This window comes from Perna viridis, chromosome 3 (assembly GCF_037379345.1).
Source record: "Perna viridis isolate PV_CMFRI_1.1 ecotype Kerala chromosome 3, ASM3737934v1, whole genome shotgun sequence".
Classification (NCBI taxonomy): domain Eukaryota; kingdom Metazoa; phylum Mollusca; class Bivalvia; order Mytilida; family Mytilidae; genus Perna; species Perna viridis.
In genome coordinates this window covers 6010366-6029074 of record NC_142447.1, presented here as the reverse complement: position 1 = coordinate 6029074, position 18709 = coordinate 6010366, and the positions used below count along the sequence as shown (strand labels likewise).

The 18709-nt window shown below is 33.3% G+C and overlaps 1 protein-coding gene across 1 annotated transcript in view; it reads left to right on the top strand.

Annotated features, from left to right (window-relative positions):
• The window catches only part of LOC148620803 (hexokinase-2-like), a 40862-nt gene that overhangs the window by 6648 nt on the left and 15505 nt on the right, over window positions 1–18709 (top strand). The window contains exons 2-4 of the mRNA XM_088574617.1: window positions 907–1069; window positions 6245–6384; window positions 8702–8917. Of these exons, the coding sequence (XP_088430743.1) occupies window positions 907–1069; window positions 6245–6384; window positions 8702–8917 (519 nt within the window). The remainder of the gene's footprint in view (window positions 1–906; window positions 1070–6244; window positions 6385–8701; window positions 8918–18709) is intronic.

Below are 18709 nucleotides of genomic sequence, written 5' to 3'. Positions count from 1 at the left end.
TGTTGTGGACAATGGGATGGCTTCACACCATACTATGAATGTGATAATTATATTTGGTGATTTTGAAACGTAATGATGCAACCTTAAGAAAAACAACCATACAGCTCTGACAGAGCTGTTAAAAATTCCTATTCAGGCGTCATTTGGGCTAGGATTTTGATTGGGAGAGATCTTTCTAACTTATTTGGATTTAATTTCAATAAATTTGTTTGATTTTCTGCCTGGAATTTGATTGGAAATAACTGCAAACAACTTACTAGTTTGACGATGACATATTGTCTTAGCATTAAAGGATTTATGAGGAAGGGGTGCAAAAATATGAGGTAGGTTAAAAGACAAAAACAAGATGATTGTTGTGAAAATATTAAGGTACCTGTATGTAATATTGAAATAGGATTTCTTGCAGTTAATTTATGTCAGTATTAATGAAACCCAAAACTGAAGTTTAGAGTATACCCAGTATGACTTGCAGTTAATGAATGGGTTTGTTTCTGTTCCCACGCTTGAGATGTTAACGAAGATATTCATAACTACTTTTTGTGAGGGGAAGATTAGGGGGGGACCTAAAATGTACAAATCACTAAAAAGAATACATGGTACCAACAATGCCTGGTACCACCAATATCTGGTATCAGCAGTACCTGGTACCACCAATATCTGGTATCAACAATACTTGGTATTACCAATATCTGGTATCAACAATACCTGGTACCACCAATATTCTGGATTTTTTTTTAAAGTTTGTCACCGGAAAATGTGAAAAAAATAATTTGATTTGTCACTGGAATTCCTATATAGACATTGTGAATAGTGCTTTGCTGACTGCATGTTCCATGCAGTGAATTATGCAAAATATTGGTAAATCTCAAGTGAAATTGTAATAACGTTGCTTTTGTCTACTTTCAGATTGAGGGGTTTGTGCGAGGATTTAAACTTTCCTCCCTTACCTACAAAAGAATCATGACATTGCTTCATGAAGAGATGAACAATGGATTGTCCAAGACAACCAACTCTATTGCTGACATTAAAATGTTCCCGACATTTGTCAGGTCCTTACCAGATGGAACAGGTATGTGAACAGACTAATATATCTCAGGTCCAGCTATTAACCTACATAGGTAAAGGGAGCAAACATTTGATTTTTATGGGGTGGGGTGGTAGGATTAGATTTGAAATGTTGAAATAAAAAGATAGGGCGATGATGTATGGTTAAAAAAAAACAAAATGGACAATAGGATAAATTCAGGACAGACTACAGAAAAAAAATAAAAATCTACTGAGGATGCAAAATTTGATCTTAGCATCCGCTCCCCCTTAGTAATCAAATGATTGCTCCCCTAAGTCACAACAAAGGACTGTGTTGTGCAGTAAGGACCTTGATTGGTCTCCAAAGTTTTTGTGGTGAACTTTATTGAGTAGCAGTCTTTGCAGGAATAATGCAAATTCTGTATTATATGTGATATATCCCATAAAAGGCTACACATTTTTATTTTTGAAAGTTACTTTATGGGTTAATATGATGAAATGTATAATTATTCATACCAATCTGTCTGGTCAAAGGAGATAATTCATGTAAAAAAACCGCCCCATGCAGGTCCGGGTGTCAAAAGAATAGGCCTGCAGCAGTCCTAAGCTTGTCGTAAAAAGCGACTAAATAGTGCTCAGGAACCTAGCCGGGTGCTAGGTGCTCTGCCCACAAAGCAACTGTGTGCCCCAGGTGGTGGAATGGGGTACCCTTGGTGTGTCAGGCCGACCGCAAACCATAGTGGTGCACCTTGTTGGGAAAGATGCCATGTTTCCCGCACGTTAAAGAACCCTGCTGTGGTATTCGATAGGAGTAGGAACCTTTGCACTCCATCACAGGAGGCTAAATTGCCCGACCCTACCCATCCCTTCCTTTAAAATTGTGGCAATCAAAATTCATCTACCTTATTATCCTTTTGTCCCATCCCTTTTTCATTTCATCATCATTTCATGTTTATTTTTATCATCCCTTTCATGTTCATCGCCTGAATATAGCTGAAATATTGCTGCTTGGGCATTAAACCCCAACAATCAATCAATCATATAAAAAAACCAATAGTTTCCAATGAGTTACCTCCCTTAAGTTTTAATTTTTGATTTATTTCAAAGACTAAGGGTTATATGAAAAGCCTCCTATTAATTTCTGTTTACTATAACATTTTAATAAAAAAACCATGTATCACATTTTGCATTATTCTTAGTAGGAGTATTCCTGAATTTAACAATTGCATCATAAGTTTCTATTGAGTGATGGTATTCTATTTATTAAGCAATTCAGTAAACGTTTTATGCCTGTTGGTTTGTATTTTCTTGTTCACCATTGTTTTTTATGCAAAATGTAACCCTTTGAGATCATTTAGGGGTCTTATAGCAGGTTAAAGGACTTTTTTCTGGATAACAACACCAGTTCTGAATCCTCTCCCTCCAATGATTGATGGAAGCCATTTTGTAATTGGTATTGCATAGTATAAATAACATGCACCTCCCAAAGTGTCAATTTATGACATTGAAGGACATACATGTATGCACTAGAAAAATCCATTAGATTTATAGAGCTAATGTTTGTATAGCTGTACATTGGATGTAATCTTTAATTAGAGATGAATTTCAACTAAGTGGTCCCAAAGTACACCAAATTCATGGTGCATCATTTTCATGTATATGGTTTTGTAAACAGCTGTTTAGAAGTAAAACACGGTTATAGAAGTGAATAGGTTTGTCAACAATGAAGTGAATTACGTGTTAGTCAAGGCAGTTTAATTGGACAAATTGTGTAACTTGCACTTTTCCAACAAAATTACTAAAAAAGCAGATCCTGTTTTAAGTATTTACATAAGCCACCTTAATGTTGATGTAGCTTAAGGTCCATGTCGCTTGGTAGCAGTAGTATGTAGTCAGAGCCATCTGAACATTTGCTCATCCTGTGCCATCTTCCACCTGAGAAAATGCAATTTCCACACTAGTTGTTTATAAAAAAGACCAAACTCAATATTTTTATGTGAAAACCTATCTTGTTTATTAATGGGAAAAATTTAGAATCATTATTTATAATTTTTTTCAATTGATGAGAAAAGAAATTTCTCCAAAAATTTGGAATGTTTATTCTTTTTCTCAATAAGATCCTAGACTTCCCCTCGCTAACAAAATGATCGGTACCTAAGCTTTTAAAGGTCTTTGTTACCCTCCCCCTTTTTCTGTCAGTTTTCACTTCAAGCTGAAAACCACATGCAGACTATGCAAATATAACCAGTACATTTACTACTGTCATATCAGTCAAAAGGTTTTTCTTTATGTTAAATTGTACTTTGTTCTCTCTCAACTTATCAAGGCTGTAAATTAAAATGAGCAGGTAAACAAAGTAGTCTAAAGACATTTTAAAATTCAGGTTATAGAGCCTTGAAATACAGTCTGGACTCTATTTTCATTCATGTTTTGTGTCAGTTTACAAGCACAGGTATACAATCAATAGAAGATAACCAACTAAGGTAGAGGTGAAAAGTTCAGAGTTGTAAATATCACCTGTTAATATAAACAAAAGTGCATTCTGTTAGCTTTGTGCAAAAACAAATGTAACTGCTGCACAACTGGATAAAGATTAGGACTGCTGAATATATTCATAGCAGGGGCCCTGTGAAAGGGCAATTGCACAAAAAGTAGAATGTTTTATTCAAAAGCAGCAATCATTTAATTTAAGAGGATTTTTTCCAAGACCGAAGTTTTTCACCAGGGGTAGAATCCAGAATTTTAGGGTTTTTATTTGGGAGGATGAAAGGGGGGTGTTTATAGAATGATAAAAAAAAAAATGCTGGAGGTTGGGTATGTGCAAAATTAAATTTTTACTCAATGTTAAAGAGTTGCGCCCCACCTAAATCTGTGCCTGTTCACCTCCAACAAAAACCACAAGTTATTTTTTTTCAGGACAAGTAAAAATGAATATTTTTCTTCAGATTTACATTTAAAAAGATTTTAAAAGCTGAGAGTGAAACACACAATTTGTTTTCACATCACTGGAGACAAATTATTGTTTCCAAAAAAAAACCCAAACTTTTTACTTAAAAAAAATTACGGTTGCTGCTTAAGTTAAGGGCAATTATATAAATAATTTGAGGTTGCAATTTGAAAGCCAGTTTCATTATTTATTCGAAATTGTATTATTTTCATCTTATTTGGGTGTTCTTGGAAATAAATAATTCATTTTTCAGTTTTGTAAAAATTATTACACATTGTATTGCCATATTATCATTATGTCTCATTTATTAGTGAATCATAATTTGGAAATTAGAGCAGAAAGGACAATGTACTCTGCCATTATAATAACAGCTGTTTTGATTAAGGAGTGTATATATATATATACCTATACCAAAAACTGACATAACACATGCTTGAGCATGCACATTGTAAAAAAACAAATTATTATTAGGATAAGCATGCTGAAAATGTAGCTCTTCAATGACTGTATGTATAAAAGCATGTTAAATCCTTGAAGACAAATCAATATGTGCTTATATTGGTCAGTTTAAACTGAGGTTTCCCTTCTCAATGTAGGTCAAGTTCAAGTTCAGGTTCAGGTATAGTTCAGATTTTATGTAAGTCCTAGGATAAGTAATGAAAGCAATTTATCATAAGTGATTTGGCTCAGATGTAGAACTTTTTTTTTAGCTGACATTTAAAACTAACTGGTCTAGTCACTGGAGATATGAATTTTAATGTGTAAAATAACCAATGGCATACAGTTACTTGTACATTCATGAGTGAAACACAATGAAATGTGATTCTAATGAATTCCAACAGTTTAACACCACTTTTAAGGCTTTCTGAAATGCAGACTTTAGTGCATTAAAGTACATGTACTGTTATATCAAATGGACAGATAAAAAGCTGGGCTTACACTGTTTTAAAAAAATACATCTGACAAACAAATTTTTGTGGATAGTTTTGGTAGATAAAATACCATATTTAATTACTCATTATTGACTGATAATTTTCCTGTCTGATACAACTCACCTCATTAACAAAGTGTTCATTCATACAAGAGTACAGAGGCTATTTCCAATAGCAAAACGGTTTTGATTGATTACAACATTCCAAAAATTGGGTTTACCTCTTTAGTTTCAGGGATTCAAATTAGTAGTGGTCTGACATCTGGGAATCTATTTAGAATTCTGACCTATGACCTTTGAAATTACACTTATTTTAGGTCCTGGACCTTTGACCCTTTTCCTTGACACTTTATTGAAGAATTTAGGTTTTTCTAAAGTGGACTAGTAATTGGAAACTTGTACAATTCTAGCACCGTTCACATATCGATTTTTATCCTCAACTGCAATATGTTGCAGGAAATTTTCTGTAAAAGGTGCTTCTTAAATTGTTTTATTCTACTCTGAAGGGTTCTGCTAAAACTTTAGTAACTTGGGAACAGATTTCACAATGACTTAATAGTATTAAAGAGCCCTTGCAACTGTCCGCAATTTGAAAATGCATAAAGATATTGGACATAATTTCCTTCTAGTGGACTAGATTTTGACATTGGGAATTTGGAGGTCTGACATTGCTGATTTGGAAGTCTGACATTAGTGATTTTGATGTCTGACATTGATGATTTGGAGGTCTGACATTGATGATTTAGAGGTCTGACATTAATAATTTGAAGGTATGTCATTGGTGATTTGGAAGTCTGACATTGGTGATTTGGAGGTCTGACATTGGTGAGGTCTGACATTGGTGATTTGGAGGTCTGACATATGTTTGCAATGTTTTACATCATGTCATAAACAACTTGTTTAAATTTGTTTTGATTTGGTTCAAGATTTTATACAAAGTGGACCAAGTCATCAGTAGTGATTTAGTACAGATCATATGTTGATTACATTTTACAACATTATACATTGTGTGTGTGTTATCTTTGGTCCACTAAATGTCCAGTTAAAGTTGAAGTGGGCTATAAAGATCTTGTAAACTTTTGGGATCAATTTGAAAAGTCCACTTGAGCATAAGCCTTTCTTAAGTGCTTGCTTGCTACAAGTTCTCCCAACTCCTCTTCTTGTCCCTTAAAAAAAGTTCAGTTTTCGTAATACATGTATAGAATTGCCTACAAAATTAAAACAGTTATGTCTCAAAATTTCTTATGAACCCACACAATAAAATTCATAAGCTTTAGTTGATTGTAGACTACAAATGAAGTATATTGCTGTTAGATATGCAAAGTCCTTTATTTTTTCAGAAAAAGGGAAGTTTTTAGCATTGGATTTAGGTGGTACAAACTTCCGTGTATTGATGGTAGAATTGAATGGGAAAGATGTAGAAATACAGAGTAAAACTTATCTGATACCACAAAGGATTATGTTGGGCACAGGAACACAGGTATGTGTATTCATGGAATATCTAGATTTTACTTGACTTGGTTGGGTTTAAGCAGGTGTAGAATTAGGACAACTGTTTGTATGGTAAAGCCAACCTATACCTCATTACATCATTGATCTATTAACTATAAAAATTGAGCAAGATTATCAGGAAGTTGCCTCAGTGTGCCTTGCCTAAGTGGGTTACCTTCTAGAATTAGAGCCCCAGCTGACTTTTAGGTGCCATTAGCTTGCCTTTGTCCATTCTTCAGGCGGTTTAAGCAGTTCTGCCAGTTTGTCTATTTAAACCTTTCCTGGAGGATCAAGTTGTTCATTGGTTGTCAGAGGTTCCTTGCCTAAAGAGGTCTTTGTTATGAAATCAGGAGCCTTATGTGCAACTTCACCACTTTGTGTCTAAACAGCCTTTAGAATTCATTATTTCAACTATCAAGACTGTTAGATTCTATTTTCTACTGTACAGATTGAATTGAAAAGTTCAATTGAGAAAATAGAGAAATGAATGAGATTGAAACCTTTAAACAAGTACTATCATTAAAAAAAGATAGCCAGTCCAGTAAAATTTTGTTCTTTTCACTTATTTTCTACATTTCATTCAAGAAATAACACATGGTATGCAATTTCAATTTTCAATACAGTTTTTAAGTGCCACTAAGTTATCAGTATTTTGGCCAGTCAGGAAACAAAATTACGATCAGGTGACTTGTATTTCCATGGAAGAGCATCTTTGAGGTCAAAGGGTAAAAAGTGAAACTATACTGACTGTGTCCAAAAAAAAAGCTGCTAGACTTGAAACTGTTACCATGTCTTAAAGCTAGGACATTCTGTAACCAGTCATTGTAGGGGAAGATGTGAGATATATTTGTTAGTCTCCATTATGATCTTACTATAACTAAACCATCACCTTGGCCATGCTGTAATTAAAGCCAAATGTTTTAGAGTGATACAAGTAATGCCAGCTGTATTCATTGAGAATATATGGTAGTTTCATTGTGGGTATAAAATTTGATAGGTTTATGTAGTGTTGTGTCAGTATTGTCATCATGTTATGAAATGCATGTTTAACTTTTCTGCTGGGTGTACATTTCATGTATTTGTACTTTCTGACAAAACTTTTGTACTATTGAGCGGATTGTATGAACATTTCAAACAAACTGGAAAAAAAGATCATATCTTTGAATTTCTTTTAATATACCATGAGTGCACCATTTTTTTGTGTTTGTATGTATGCATGACAGAGGTCATGAAAAATGATATTGTCATGTTTGTTTTGAATTAAGTTTTGTTGTAGCTGAGCTATTTTTGGGGACTATTATAATGTGTATACATTCAAGTTGAGTTGAAAGTAGTTTGAAAATTATTTTGATGTTAAAACAGATATTTGAACTTTATATGGCTTAAACAATTATTTAAATTTTTTCACAGTTTTCATTGTTTAGGTTGAATCCTGATGTTTTTTTTTTTTTTTTTTAAATTTACTTGTACTTGCTTAAGGTGAAAAAAATTGAAACTTCTGAAAATGTTGTATAAAATCAACTTTATTTAAATTACTGTATAAGAATTGACCACATTCAATTCACTGATAAAAAAATATGACCAGTTTGTCAGTCTGTCACAGTTTGATCAGATTTAGTACATTAAACAAACTTTGGTGTTCATCTTAAAGGGAGATAATTTATGTTTTGGATAGGCTGTCACTCAATATTTATAATGAGTAGAATGCACTTAAGGTTATTTAAGATCTTGTGATTTGTTTTTTTTTAACTTGTTTCAATAGATCTGTTTACCTTGCTACATGTAAAATTAAAGTCTGGTTTGAATTACCATTAAGTTATAGAATTTTTATTGATTTTTGACTGTTGTACAATAGAACCTTTTTCATTTAAACCTGTTTTAGACTATAAAAGATGAAGGACAAATGATTGTGATAATTGTTTGCATTTAGGTTGTGCAAATGTATGCCAGTTAATTTTTGGCACAAACTTGTGGGTTACTTTTCAATCCAAGTAGAGTATTAAGATTTTTTTTTATTTTGTCAACATGTCTATTGTGTGAGTTAATGACCTTATTATGGGTCAAGCTTGTTTTGGATCGTAGTATACAATAAGTTAAAAATAGTATGAACAGCCACAGAGGACACATGAAGACAGCTTACAGAAAACTAGAGAATAAAACATCGAAGTATTGAAATACAATAAATATCAGAAACAAATTCCAAATATGACTAAAAGCATCCACTGTAATAATCATTTGTATCTAACACAATAAAGCAGATTTAAAAAAACCCCCAGAAAATTGACTTATTTTAGTATATTTTTCAGCTCTTTGACCATATAGCAGACTGCATAGTTAAATTCATTCAGATTCATGATTTACATGGAGAAAAACTGCCTCTAGGATTTACATTCTCATTTCCATGTAAACAAGAGGGGCTCGCCAAGGCTCGCCTTTCTAAATGGACAAAAGGATTCAGATGTGAAGGTGTTGTTGGCGAAGATTTATGTATCCTGCTGCATGAGGCTTTGAAGAGGAAAGGGGTATGTATAATAACACTATTATTACACAATGGCTCAGTACATTCTGTAATTTGCACTTGTTCATAGTGGACAAATGTCTCCATGTTGATAAAGGGAGCTTGTAAACCTTTTGGATTAATAGTTATGATGGGGGAAATTAGGATCAAATTGAAATTAAAAAGAGATATTTGAATGTGAGGTGACCAAATGAAAAAAAACCCAAGAATTTCATTGTTCCTGTTTCAAAAAGCCTTCCATTGCAATTAAAGTCTTATTCCCTACTTGGGAGCTCGGGATGCAGCCATATTTTATCCTGTTTTTGCAGAGTTACCTCCTGTAAGAGCAGGTATAATTTCGAAGTCTCTCTAATCGTTGTTTGGATTCGGGTGCAGAAAAAAGAGGTAACTCGAATGAAAATAGAATCCCCAGCAGACAAACACAACGTGTTTTAAAATTTTACAGGGTGTTTCAGTTTGTTGGTAGGTTACATAAGGATGATTTTCATTTGTATCCTGGGTAAAGAAAATGTATGGCAGGGTCAGTAGAACAAGGAATTCCCTTTTGACTTTCGAGATTTTCTAAAGTATCGTCGATATTGGATGGAAAACCTTACGTGTTCCGAATAGGTACCTGCTCCCCCAAGGGAGATAAATGTTGACAAAATGTTGGACTGCAAGTCGGGAATACCAGAAAAAGACACAAATTTGATCCTAGTTCCCCTATGAAAATGAAATGATCCCCTACTAAAATGTACTTAAATAATGGTCTTTTCAAGTAGAGAAAGTAACCTTGAGTGATATTACAAATTGGTGGGGTTTTGACATGCTTGTTTCTGATTATTCCCATTTTGCCTGATTCTTACAAACACTTACACTTCAAATCTACCATTGAAGGTGGATATTGCAAAACCCTCCCAAAAACACAGTGTAGTAGCATGAATTATTTAATGATTATTTTGCTAAAAAGAAAAGAAATTGATCAGTCTGTGTTTAGTCCTTATGGTCTCAGTGAGCCCATGGCTACGTTTGTCATCAGTCGTTTGGTGTCCCTGTTGACTGTTGGAGATGATAAGCTCTTCTAGTGTAATAGATAGGATTCATGAGAAGATTTTTGAGTGTTGATTGAGAGCCTGGATGAGGGTCATATTTCTAGATGCCAACTAGACAAAGGGTAAACGGTTTTGTAAAGTGCTGATTCATTGTTGAGTCCAAGAAAAGTTTTGACTTTGTTATCATTGACTAACTCCATTACAACAAATGGCATTTGAGACAGCAACAAAGTTCATTTTAACAACCTAATCTTTCTGTTTTAGTTTTCAAGGTATCTACTTTTATCACTCTACTTTATCTACTAGGTATGACCACTATATGCATACAAGTACATATATGTCAACATTCATTTTTTGACCTGTTTGTTAACAGTTCATTGAAGGATGGGAACATTATTGATAAAAAAATGACAATTTTTGTGCTCAGATTTTACCCTTTTACCCTTTTATTTGTTTTTATCAAACAAAATGATGTCAATGGTGTCATAGTCACCTGTTTAAAGTTTCACAGATGTTAAGTACAGGAAAACTTGCCTTAATATATTGAAAATCTATTTTAACCAGATATTTTTTTTCCCTTTCATCTGTTTAAATATACAAAACAATCCTTTAGGGGGATTAAAATATCATATAAGGGCGTCCATATTTCATACAATAAATTGATCCCGGGGTTAAGATATCATATGATATTTTAAACCTGGGGTCAATATTTTGTGTGGGGTCAAAATATCATAGGACACTGGTATGTCAGTGCAGTAGAAAAAAAAACACTGTATTTTGAACAAAGGTGAACCCAATTAACACCTCACAAATTTTTCAGTCCAAATGGATTCAGTAGACAGGTTTTACTGTAAGTTGTTTCAGGAAGAGAAAAGGCATCTGATTTTCGTCTGTATGTACACTGTACATTATCATGATGGTATACTTAATATGACATAAACTTTTAAGATTTTGAATCTAATAATTTGAAACTGGTGTTTCTTATACTATGCTGAAATGAGCCCTTGATTTTACAATTGAGGGAATTTGAAATAGAGACATACCATAAAGCAGAGTGAATTGTCAAATTTCATAGATATATCAGTACAATGTAGGAATGTGTATGAAGACTTTATGTAAAACATAATATTTTTTCAGGGGGATTGGGGGGGAGGGGGGGCGATAGTCCTGGCATCTGTAACAATAGTCAAGGGAAGTTACATATAATAAAACAAATTTTCATTTGGTCACTTCATTGGGTTTATCCAAAGATTTATGAAAATGGTTTGGCTTTTGAAAACATTCCAATGTTTATTTTACTTGGCTATAAATATTATGTTTAATCTTCCTTATGCTGCCATTCTGTATAAGTAGCATTTAAAAATTCATGTCAATTTGTATAAGACACAGTTTAAAATTTATATTCCACAAACTACCAGAAAAGTGATATGATTAAGGCCTTGTCACAACTTAGGCTAGACACACTAATCATAATAGAAATCTTTGATTTTGGACAGGGGCATGAAACATGCAGTTACAATGCACATTCTTGCTTGAATTAGTGAAAGCTCAAAGTATTGCACAATACCTCTAACCATTGCGCAGTATCTGTCTCAGTTGCTACAGTTTAGGCTCATAATGCAGTTGAATTACTTCATATTTTAGAAATGTGCCAAAAATATTTGGAATGATCCCAAGTATTTTTTTTATTCTTTAAATGACATTCCTTTTGTTTTATCTTTAAATATAGCTTAGTTTTATTTTACTAAGTACAGGTGTTTTTAAGGGCAAAACGTAAAGTTTATGTAGGGAACTTTTAATTATGTAGAATTATCTTCAGCTACATTCTACATTTTGACATTGAAAGAATTTGTTGGTTGTGTCAGGATATTTCTGTTAGGGGTTGTTATGACATACGAGTTCTGTCTCACTATAGATCATAAGTATAAATCCATTTAACAATTATGCAGGAAATAAGTTGTTTGCTGTAGTTAAAATCTTCTGTTGATGGATGTTTTATGCAGTTTTTGTTATCAGTTAAACATACCCTGCTTTTTAACCTTCACTCTGAGCTGGATATTAAGAAGGTAGACCAAGGGTAAGAGACATAACTCATGAAATTGGTGATATGTTTGTATCATATTCAATTTCACCAAAGCCTCTCAAACTTTCATTTAAAGCAGAATAAAATGAATCCAAGTTAATTAGATGCTTACATAAGTTTGATGTTAAATGCTGAATACAAACATTCCAATGATTTTTAAGAGTTGTGTCCCTTACCCTAAGTATACCTCCTTAATTGTGTTAACTTACATGTCTATAGGACAAACATATCCTGTGAAGTGATAGCATCAGACAAACATTATTCTGACTCTTAAGCAGTGACAGATCTGTGAGGGCTTGGGCGTGTTCTGGGGGCAGGAACCAATTTTTGTTTGAAAACTTTATAGCCATGAACCAGCTTTTAAAATCACCGGAACTGCTGTTTCCTATGTGCTTGACACTTGATGGTGGAGCAGCTACTGCCAGTTTTGAAGTCTGTAGTAGAAATTAAGGTAATGAGCACATGTCCTTCCCCACTGTTAAAATGAACTAAGTACAGTCATATTATATTTTGTTACAAGATAGTACCTATACAGGAATTTTGTCCAAAGCTTTCATGACCAGAGACGATATGCGTAGTCAGTCTGATCTTTCAAGGTTGTCCATACAGATTTTGAAAAGCATATAACTGGAATCAGTTTCATTTACTGCAGGTAACTGGATTTTGGAAGTATGGAGTCCTGTCTTATTTTAATTCCATTTGATGTTGCAGAACATTTTGCTTTTAGTGGCTTATTTGATGCATAAGAACTAAAATAATGATGGTGGTTTGTTCAGAAGTTCTGTTAGGTACACAGTGTTCATTCCAGATAGGGTCCTGGTGCCATTGGCATGGATATTTTATGCATGGCACGCAAAAAATGCAGCATGTGGACCCTGAGGGTGTAGTGTTCCGTATGTCGATATCTGAATTTCTGGATTTTTTGGTTCTGTGTACAGACACGTTTTGGTCATTTGAAAGTGCCAATGGCCTTGACTGTTTTGTAGTAAACAGAAGAAATGAAAGTTAAAACTTTTTTGTGTCAAAAAGAAACTGCAGGTGGTGGTGTGGCAGAAGGTACTATCATTTCCCCTAACCTATGAGTCGACTGACTGAAAACAAAGGGACAGGGCTGGCAGACCTAGAGAATTTTGAGTAAGATTGTCATTAAAAATGGAAAACTGAATGTCTATGGGCCTGGGCTGGCTAGGATATGGTTCCAATAAGGACAGAAAGATATTAAGTGTAGCTGCAACATCAAAATGAATAACAACTTAAATCAGCAGAATGCCATAACAAATGAACAACATCTAATATATAGTTCTATTCATTTGAAGTGTATATCTCACACCTTAAATGAGACTATAAAGTGTATACAAACCTGAGGTTAACTTATTTGTTGGTTTAATCTCTCCAGTTGTCTAAAAATGACCCCTTATCATTCTGCCATATTGGCCCTTTTTTTCAGAAAATGACCTCCTGTTTTGCAGTCAAGGGGGCCACTGGCCCCATTTTGCAATTCTCTGGAATAAACACTGGGTCCAGTGTATTTTGAAAGCTCTGAATGGTTAGAAGTGTTCTTAAAAGAACATTTTTTTTTCAAATACCTACAGCCTAATAATAAAATCAGTGAGTATTGTGGTTTAAAAAAAATTGTTTTGAAGGGAGATTACTCTTATAAACCAATATTATTCATTGTGTTTAGGTATTCACAAGTCCTCACTTTGGTCTGCTGTCTGTTTTTTACTTTTTCCCGTTAATTACAAATGATAGAAAAATACAAGGCTGCTTTGATCATCTGAGGTAAAAAGTTATGACCCTATGATATTATAGATGTAAGTTGCTATTTATCTTTTCTTTTTAGAGGTGAACTTCTCATTTTAACTTTAAGCTAAACTTTTATTAAGTCTAAAATCAAACATTATTTTTCAAAATTGACGAACTTGAATGTTTTTATCTGCATGCTCACCATAAAGGTATTTTGAAATTTGCCTGACCTTTTCCTGGACTTGTAAAAACTGCTTAACATGTGTACTTATGTTCTGTGAAGGTTATTTCACAATGTCATTCATTGGGGTTGTTTTTATCCATTAAAAAATCTTCATTTGGTATTTAAATTTCATATATGTGTATAACCATTGACAAACAGAAAAGAAACAAATAATGTTTGGCAGGGTATCCAGACTTTTGTTTGTGCATTGAATTGAAAATTAGGGTAATCGATGCAGTGAGTATTGATCCAGACAGAAATAGTAACATAAACATTGATAGTAGATAAAAAAAAAGGGGAAAATAAAACACTCAAGCCTTTTATTGGTAAACTTACTGTACCTAACAACTTTTGGATTTTATACTCCTCTTAGTTCTGAACGAAAACAAGGAATTATAAACACAAATTATTTTTTGTGCGTAGAACTGAAAAAGAAATGTAAACAATGTGGCAAGTCTATCAATCTGGACTTAAAAAAGCAAAAAACTAAACACAGAAAAATGAACTCAAAACAAAATACAGAAAAACAAAAGAAAACATAAAACACAGAAAAACAACAAAAACACCACAAATAAAAGTGAGAACAATCTATAAAACATACTAAAGAAGGATGAAAATAAGAAACATGGAAAACAAAGCTAAAAAGTATCTCATCATCTTATGGTTAACCAATCAAGATCTTCAAATAATGACAAGCACTATGATTTTTTTTTGCGTTCAATATCCTGATTTAAATGTGCTCTATTTTAAAGAACTATCTTTCCCACAGTTTTTACATCTTTGGTCTCTCTTTTTTTCTTTTTTTTCATTGCCTTTTCCGTATCCTTGTTTGTTAATACTTGTTTTAAAATATCCTGCTTTCCTACAGTGTTTGAATATAATAGTTATCTAAAATGCATATTTTATGCTTTATTTTCATTTCGTTGGCTTTAAATTGAAACTTAAAACATGATAATTAAATCAGGATCTTTTACAAATATTATCTTTTGCAAACTTAAAGTATTTTTCTGCTTTGAATTATAATTATGAAATCCTTTTAAAGGAGCAGAATTTTTTTTACAAAAAAGATGGAGCTAGAATGAAGGATAAAAATGAAAGGATCAGAAATCATTGGTGGGAAGAAGGGGGGTACTAGGAAGAGCCATCAGTCCTACAAAAGAAAGGGGAAAAATATAAAATGAAGATGGAAGTGAACATCTTACATTCCTCCCTGATGCAAAAATTGCATGAGATGGAGAAGTTGCTGAAAGAATCCAACAGTTGAAAACCAAGATTTGTTGTATTGACTGAAACCCTGAATTTAATTGGCTTTTGATGTTACTAGAATAAGGCAATTATTTGTTGTTATCAACTGTATTTGGTGCAAGAGTACCAAAATAATTTTTGGGATGAGTACTATACAGTATGCTCAGAATAAGCTCGGACTTCCATTTGAAGTTACATTAAGATTGTATAAGATCCTGGTACAAAAACATGTCTTTGAAGAATGTGTCCAGACTGTGATGAGTATTCAAGATGACTCCCATTGATGGCAAGTAGAATGTTTTTATTTAGTTGTCTTGTGATGTGACCAACCTCTTTATGTCTTTGTTAAACTGCTTGCGATGTCTTCGGCTCATCTTTATGTCTTTGTTAAACCGGCTTTGATATCTTCTTATTTTGTAGATAAGTAGAGAATTTTTTGTTATGAAAATATGGAAATGGACTTTAAAAATCAGGGGTAGATCCAGAAAAATATTTAAAAAGGGGAATATCAGAAAAAAGGGGGTTCCAGGCTAATTTTGCCAAATTTTGCTGAAATTTTGCTGAAATTATTAAATTGTTCCAACCAACAAAAGCTGAAGTAGTTTGGACATTTTTGTCTGTTTGGGTCAGCAACAGAAATCAGAAATTTATGTATGACTATGTCTATGGCAAAAAGTTTCATACAATTTTTATTGAAAGTCCATGCTTTGGTAGGTAAAGTTGTATATATGGGTTTATATTGTTCAACAATCAACTCCTATATTTAGCTATTAATAAAAGTTGTCTCTCTAATAGTCAAACCAAATATCAATGATATATTGATAAAAGGCCTCTTTAAAACATCATTGCATGAAATTGTATTAAATAACAATAATGTCAACAGAAAATAAATTTCTTGTTTCTTTGAAAGACCGGAGATTATCTGCTGCTGTTTATGAAACTTGTAAGACATCATAATTGCTTATGAAGTCTTTTAAAGCTTAAACAGTAATAAGTTTGAAAGTTGAGGAAATTGTTTTTTTTTTATTTTTTATCGTAAACATAGAATATTTCCACCAGTCATGGATATTTCAATCAATAAAATTCATAAAAGCTTAGGTCGACAGCTGTGCAACTTATGATCCATAGGAAATTGATCTATCTTGAATTTTGCAAGATTTTCCATACATTTACATGAGAGATCTGTATGAAAGTCATAGTTCAAATTCTGTACAGAAGAGAATAAGTGTGATTGAATATTATTAAACCAAACCCATAGTGAAGATTTTTGAAAGAGGGAGCTGAATTAGAAGGCCAGGAGTCTTTTGTCCAATGGTTGACTTGTATTGTTCATGTTGAATCAAAACAACAAGTTTTAGAGTGCTTCTTGGTTTCCATGGGGTATGGGGGGTGCAATCCTATTCCTTGACAGCCACCCCTCCAAGTTAATGGATAGATAAAGTAATCTACCCAGATCACAACCACCATAGTAGAAAAAGGAGACAAATCAGTACAGTAGGACAATGTTATTAACTCAAGACAAAGGCATTTATGATCAATCTAAAAATCCTACTTAGTATTTGTCCAACAACCAGAGCAGAAATTAAGTACAGGTTTGCCTAAGAATCATGCAAAGAAAGAAAATGCTATTGGTTGAAAAAAGAAGTGTTGCAGCCTACCCTGTGGTATGAGGGTTTCCAATGACATTTTCATCCTGGTGGGGTTGTTGTCTCTTTGACATATACACCATAGCTATTCTCATTATATTAATTTATCCATGGTTGGGACATTAATGAAATTAGGGTAGTCAGACAGTTTTGTTTAAGTACTAGTCCATAAAAATTCAAATTCTAACTTTGGTAGATGTGATCCTTAGTGTAGGAATACTCACCAAACAAATGATGCTATTTCAGTTTACATATTCTATATTTTTACATAACAATAGTCCTTTCTTTATTCAGATCAGTACTTTTTAGAATACAAAACATTCGTATTCCATTTCATTCAACCAAATTAAACCAAATTAAGAATGATAACTTTTACAAAGTACCAATTTCGTACATGATCAGTATATGCTTTTGACTGGAAAGTGTAACAACCAAATAACAAATGAAGACCAGTTATGTGGTCTGTAATTGTAAAAATGAGTTTGGTTTTTGACATGCATGAATAACTCCTCTCTGATTTTTAATAGGACTGCTACTTAATATTGTTTTCATTAATGGGCCCAGTTGTTTTTCAAAACTTTATCCAGTAGATGTTTTGTATAGATTGCGCTGGATCTATCCACTGGATAACTTGTATAGATTAGACTAGACCTACCCAGTGGATAACTTTTGTCCAGCCAATAAATCTTTTGAACAACTGGCCCAGATTCTTTATGCTTTATGTATAACCAGTCAGTTATTTTCTCCACTTTCTGAGCATCATCCATTGCTTTTTTGGTTCTCAATGGGGCATGCTGGATGCATTTACAATAATAAGGAAGTTGACAAAGAATATTGACATTATTATTGTGACTCATTTCTGGCTTTGCATGATAGACTAGTACTAAAGAAAGTCTGTTCAATAGATCAAACACATGTAATAATATCAGCCATAAAACCACACTATATCAGTCAATCTATTCTGACACTATGCTAAGCAGTGGGAACTCTGTGCTTTGAATCACCAAACAAATTTTTGTACACAATGCTTACAGTCAGTAGAAACGTGTGCATCATACCAACTATGTGGACAAATCAAAGCTTACAGTTAGTGGCAACACATGTTCACCATACCAGTTACGCAGGCAAAGATAGCAGTCAGTGACAATACATATGTATCTTGCCCATTCTGCACCACACAAATCAAAGGTTACGGTCAGCAGCAACATGTGTCCACTATGCCAATTCTGCAAATGAATCGAAGATTACAGCCAGTGGCAACACATGTGCATCATGCTTACTCTGCAGCCAAATAAAAGCTGACTGTCAATAGTAATACATGTGCATCATGCTTATTCTACAGCCAAATAAGAGCTAACTGTCAGTAGTAACAAATGTGCCATTTGCTCATTCTGCAAACAAGTCAAAGCTAACAGTTTAGTGTACAGACATTTTTATTTATTTTAGAACAAGATGGCTGAATGTTGATGTCATCATGACACTATAACAGGAAGTTAATATAAATTACTGTACAAATTATAGTTTACAGTTAGTTAGGGGGGGGTTTGAATAAATACATGTATCTTCTAGTTTTCTTGAAAATTCTTCCTCTATTTATGTCTTTTATTGATTCCAAGTATTAGTGAACATCATCTCAAAAACTGAACAATAAAAATTGACAAAATAATGACTATATATATTTCCCTCTGACGTAATTCACAGACAGGAACCGACCACAATCTATTATTGTTGCATAGAAAACTTTTTCTGTTCTTCTCAATCATTGTTTTTCTCACTACAAAGTAGGGTGTCATTTATATACATATTAACATCAAAGAAATGA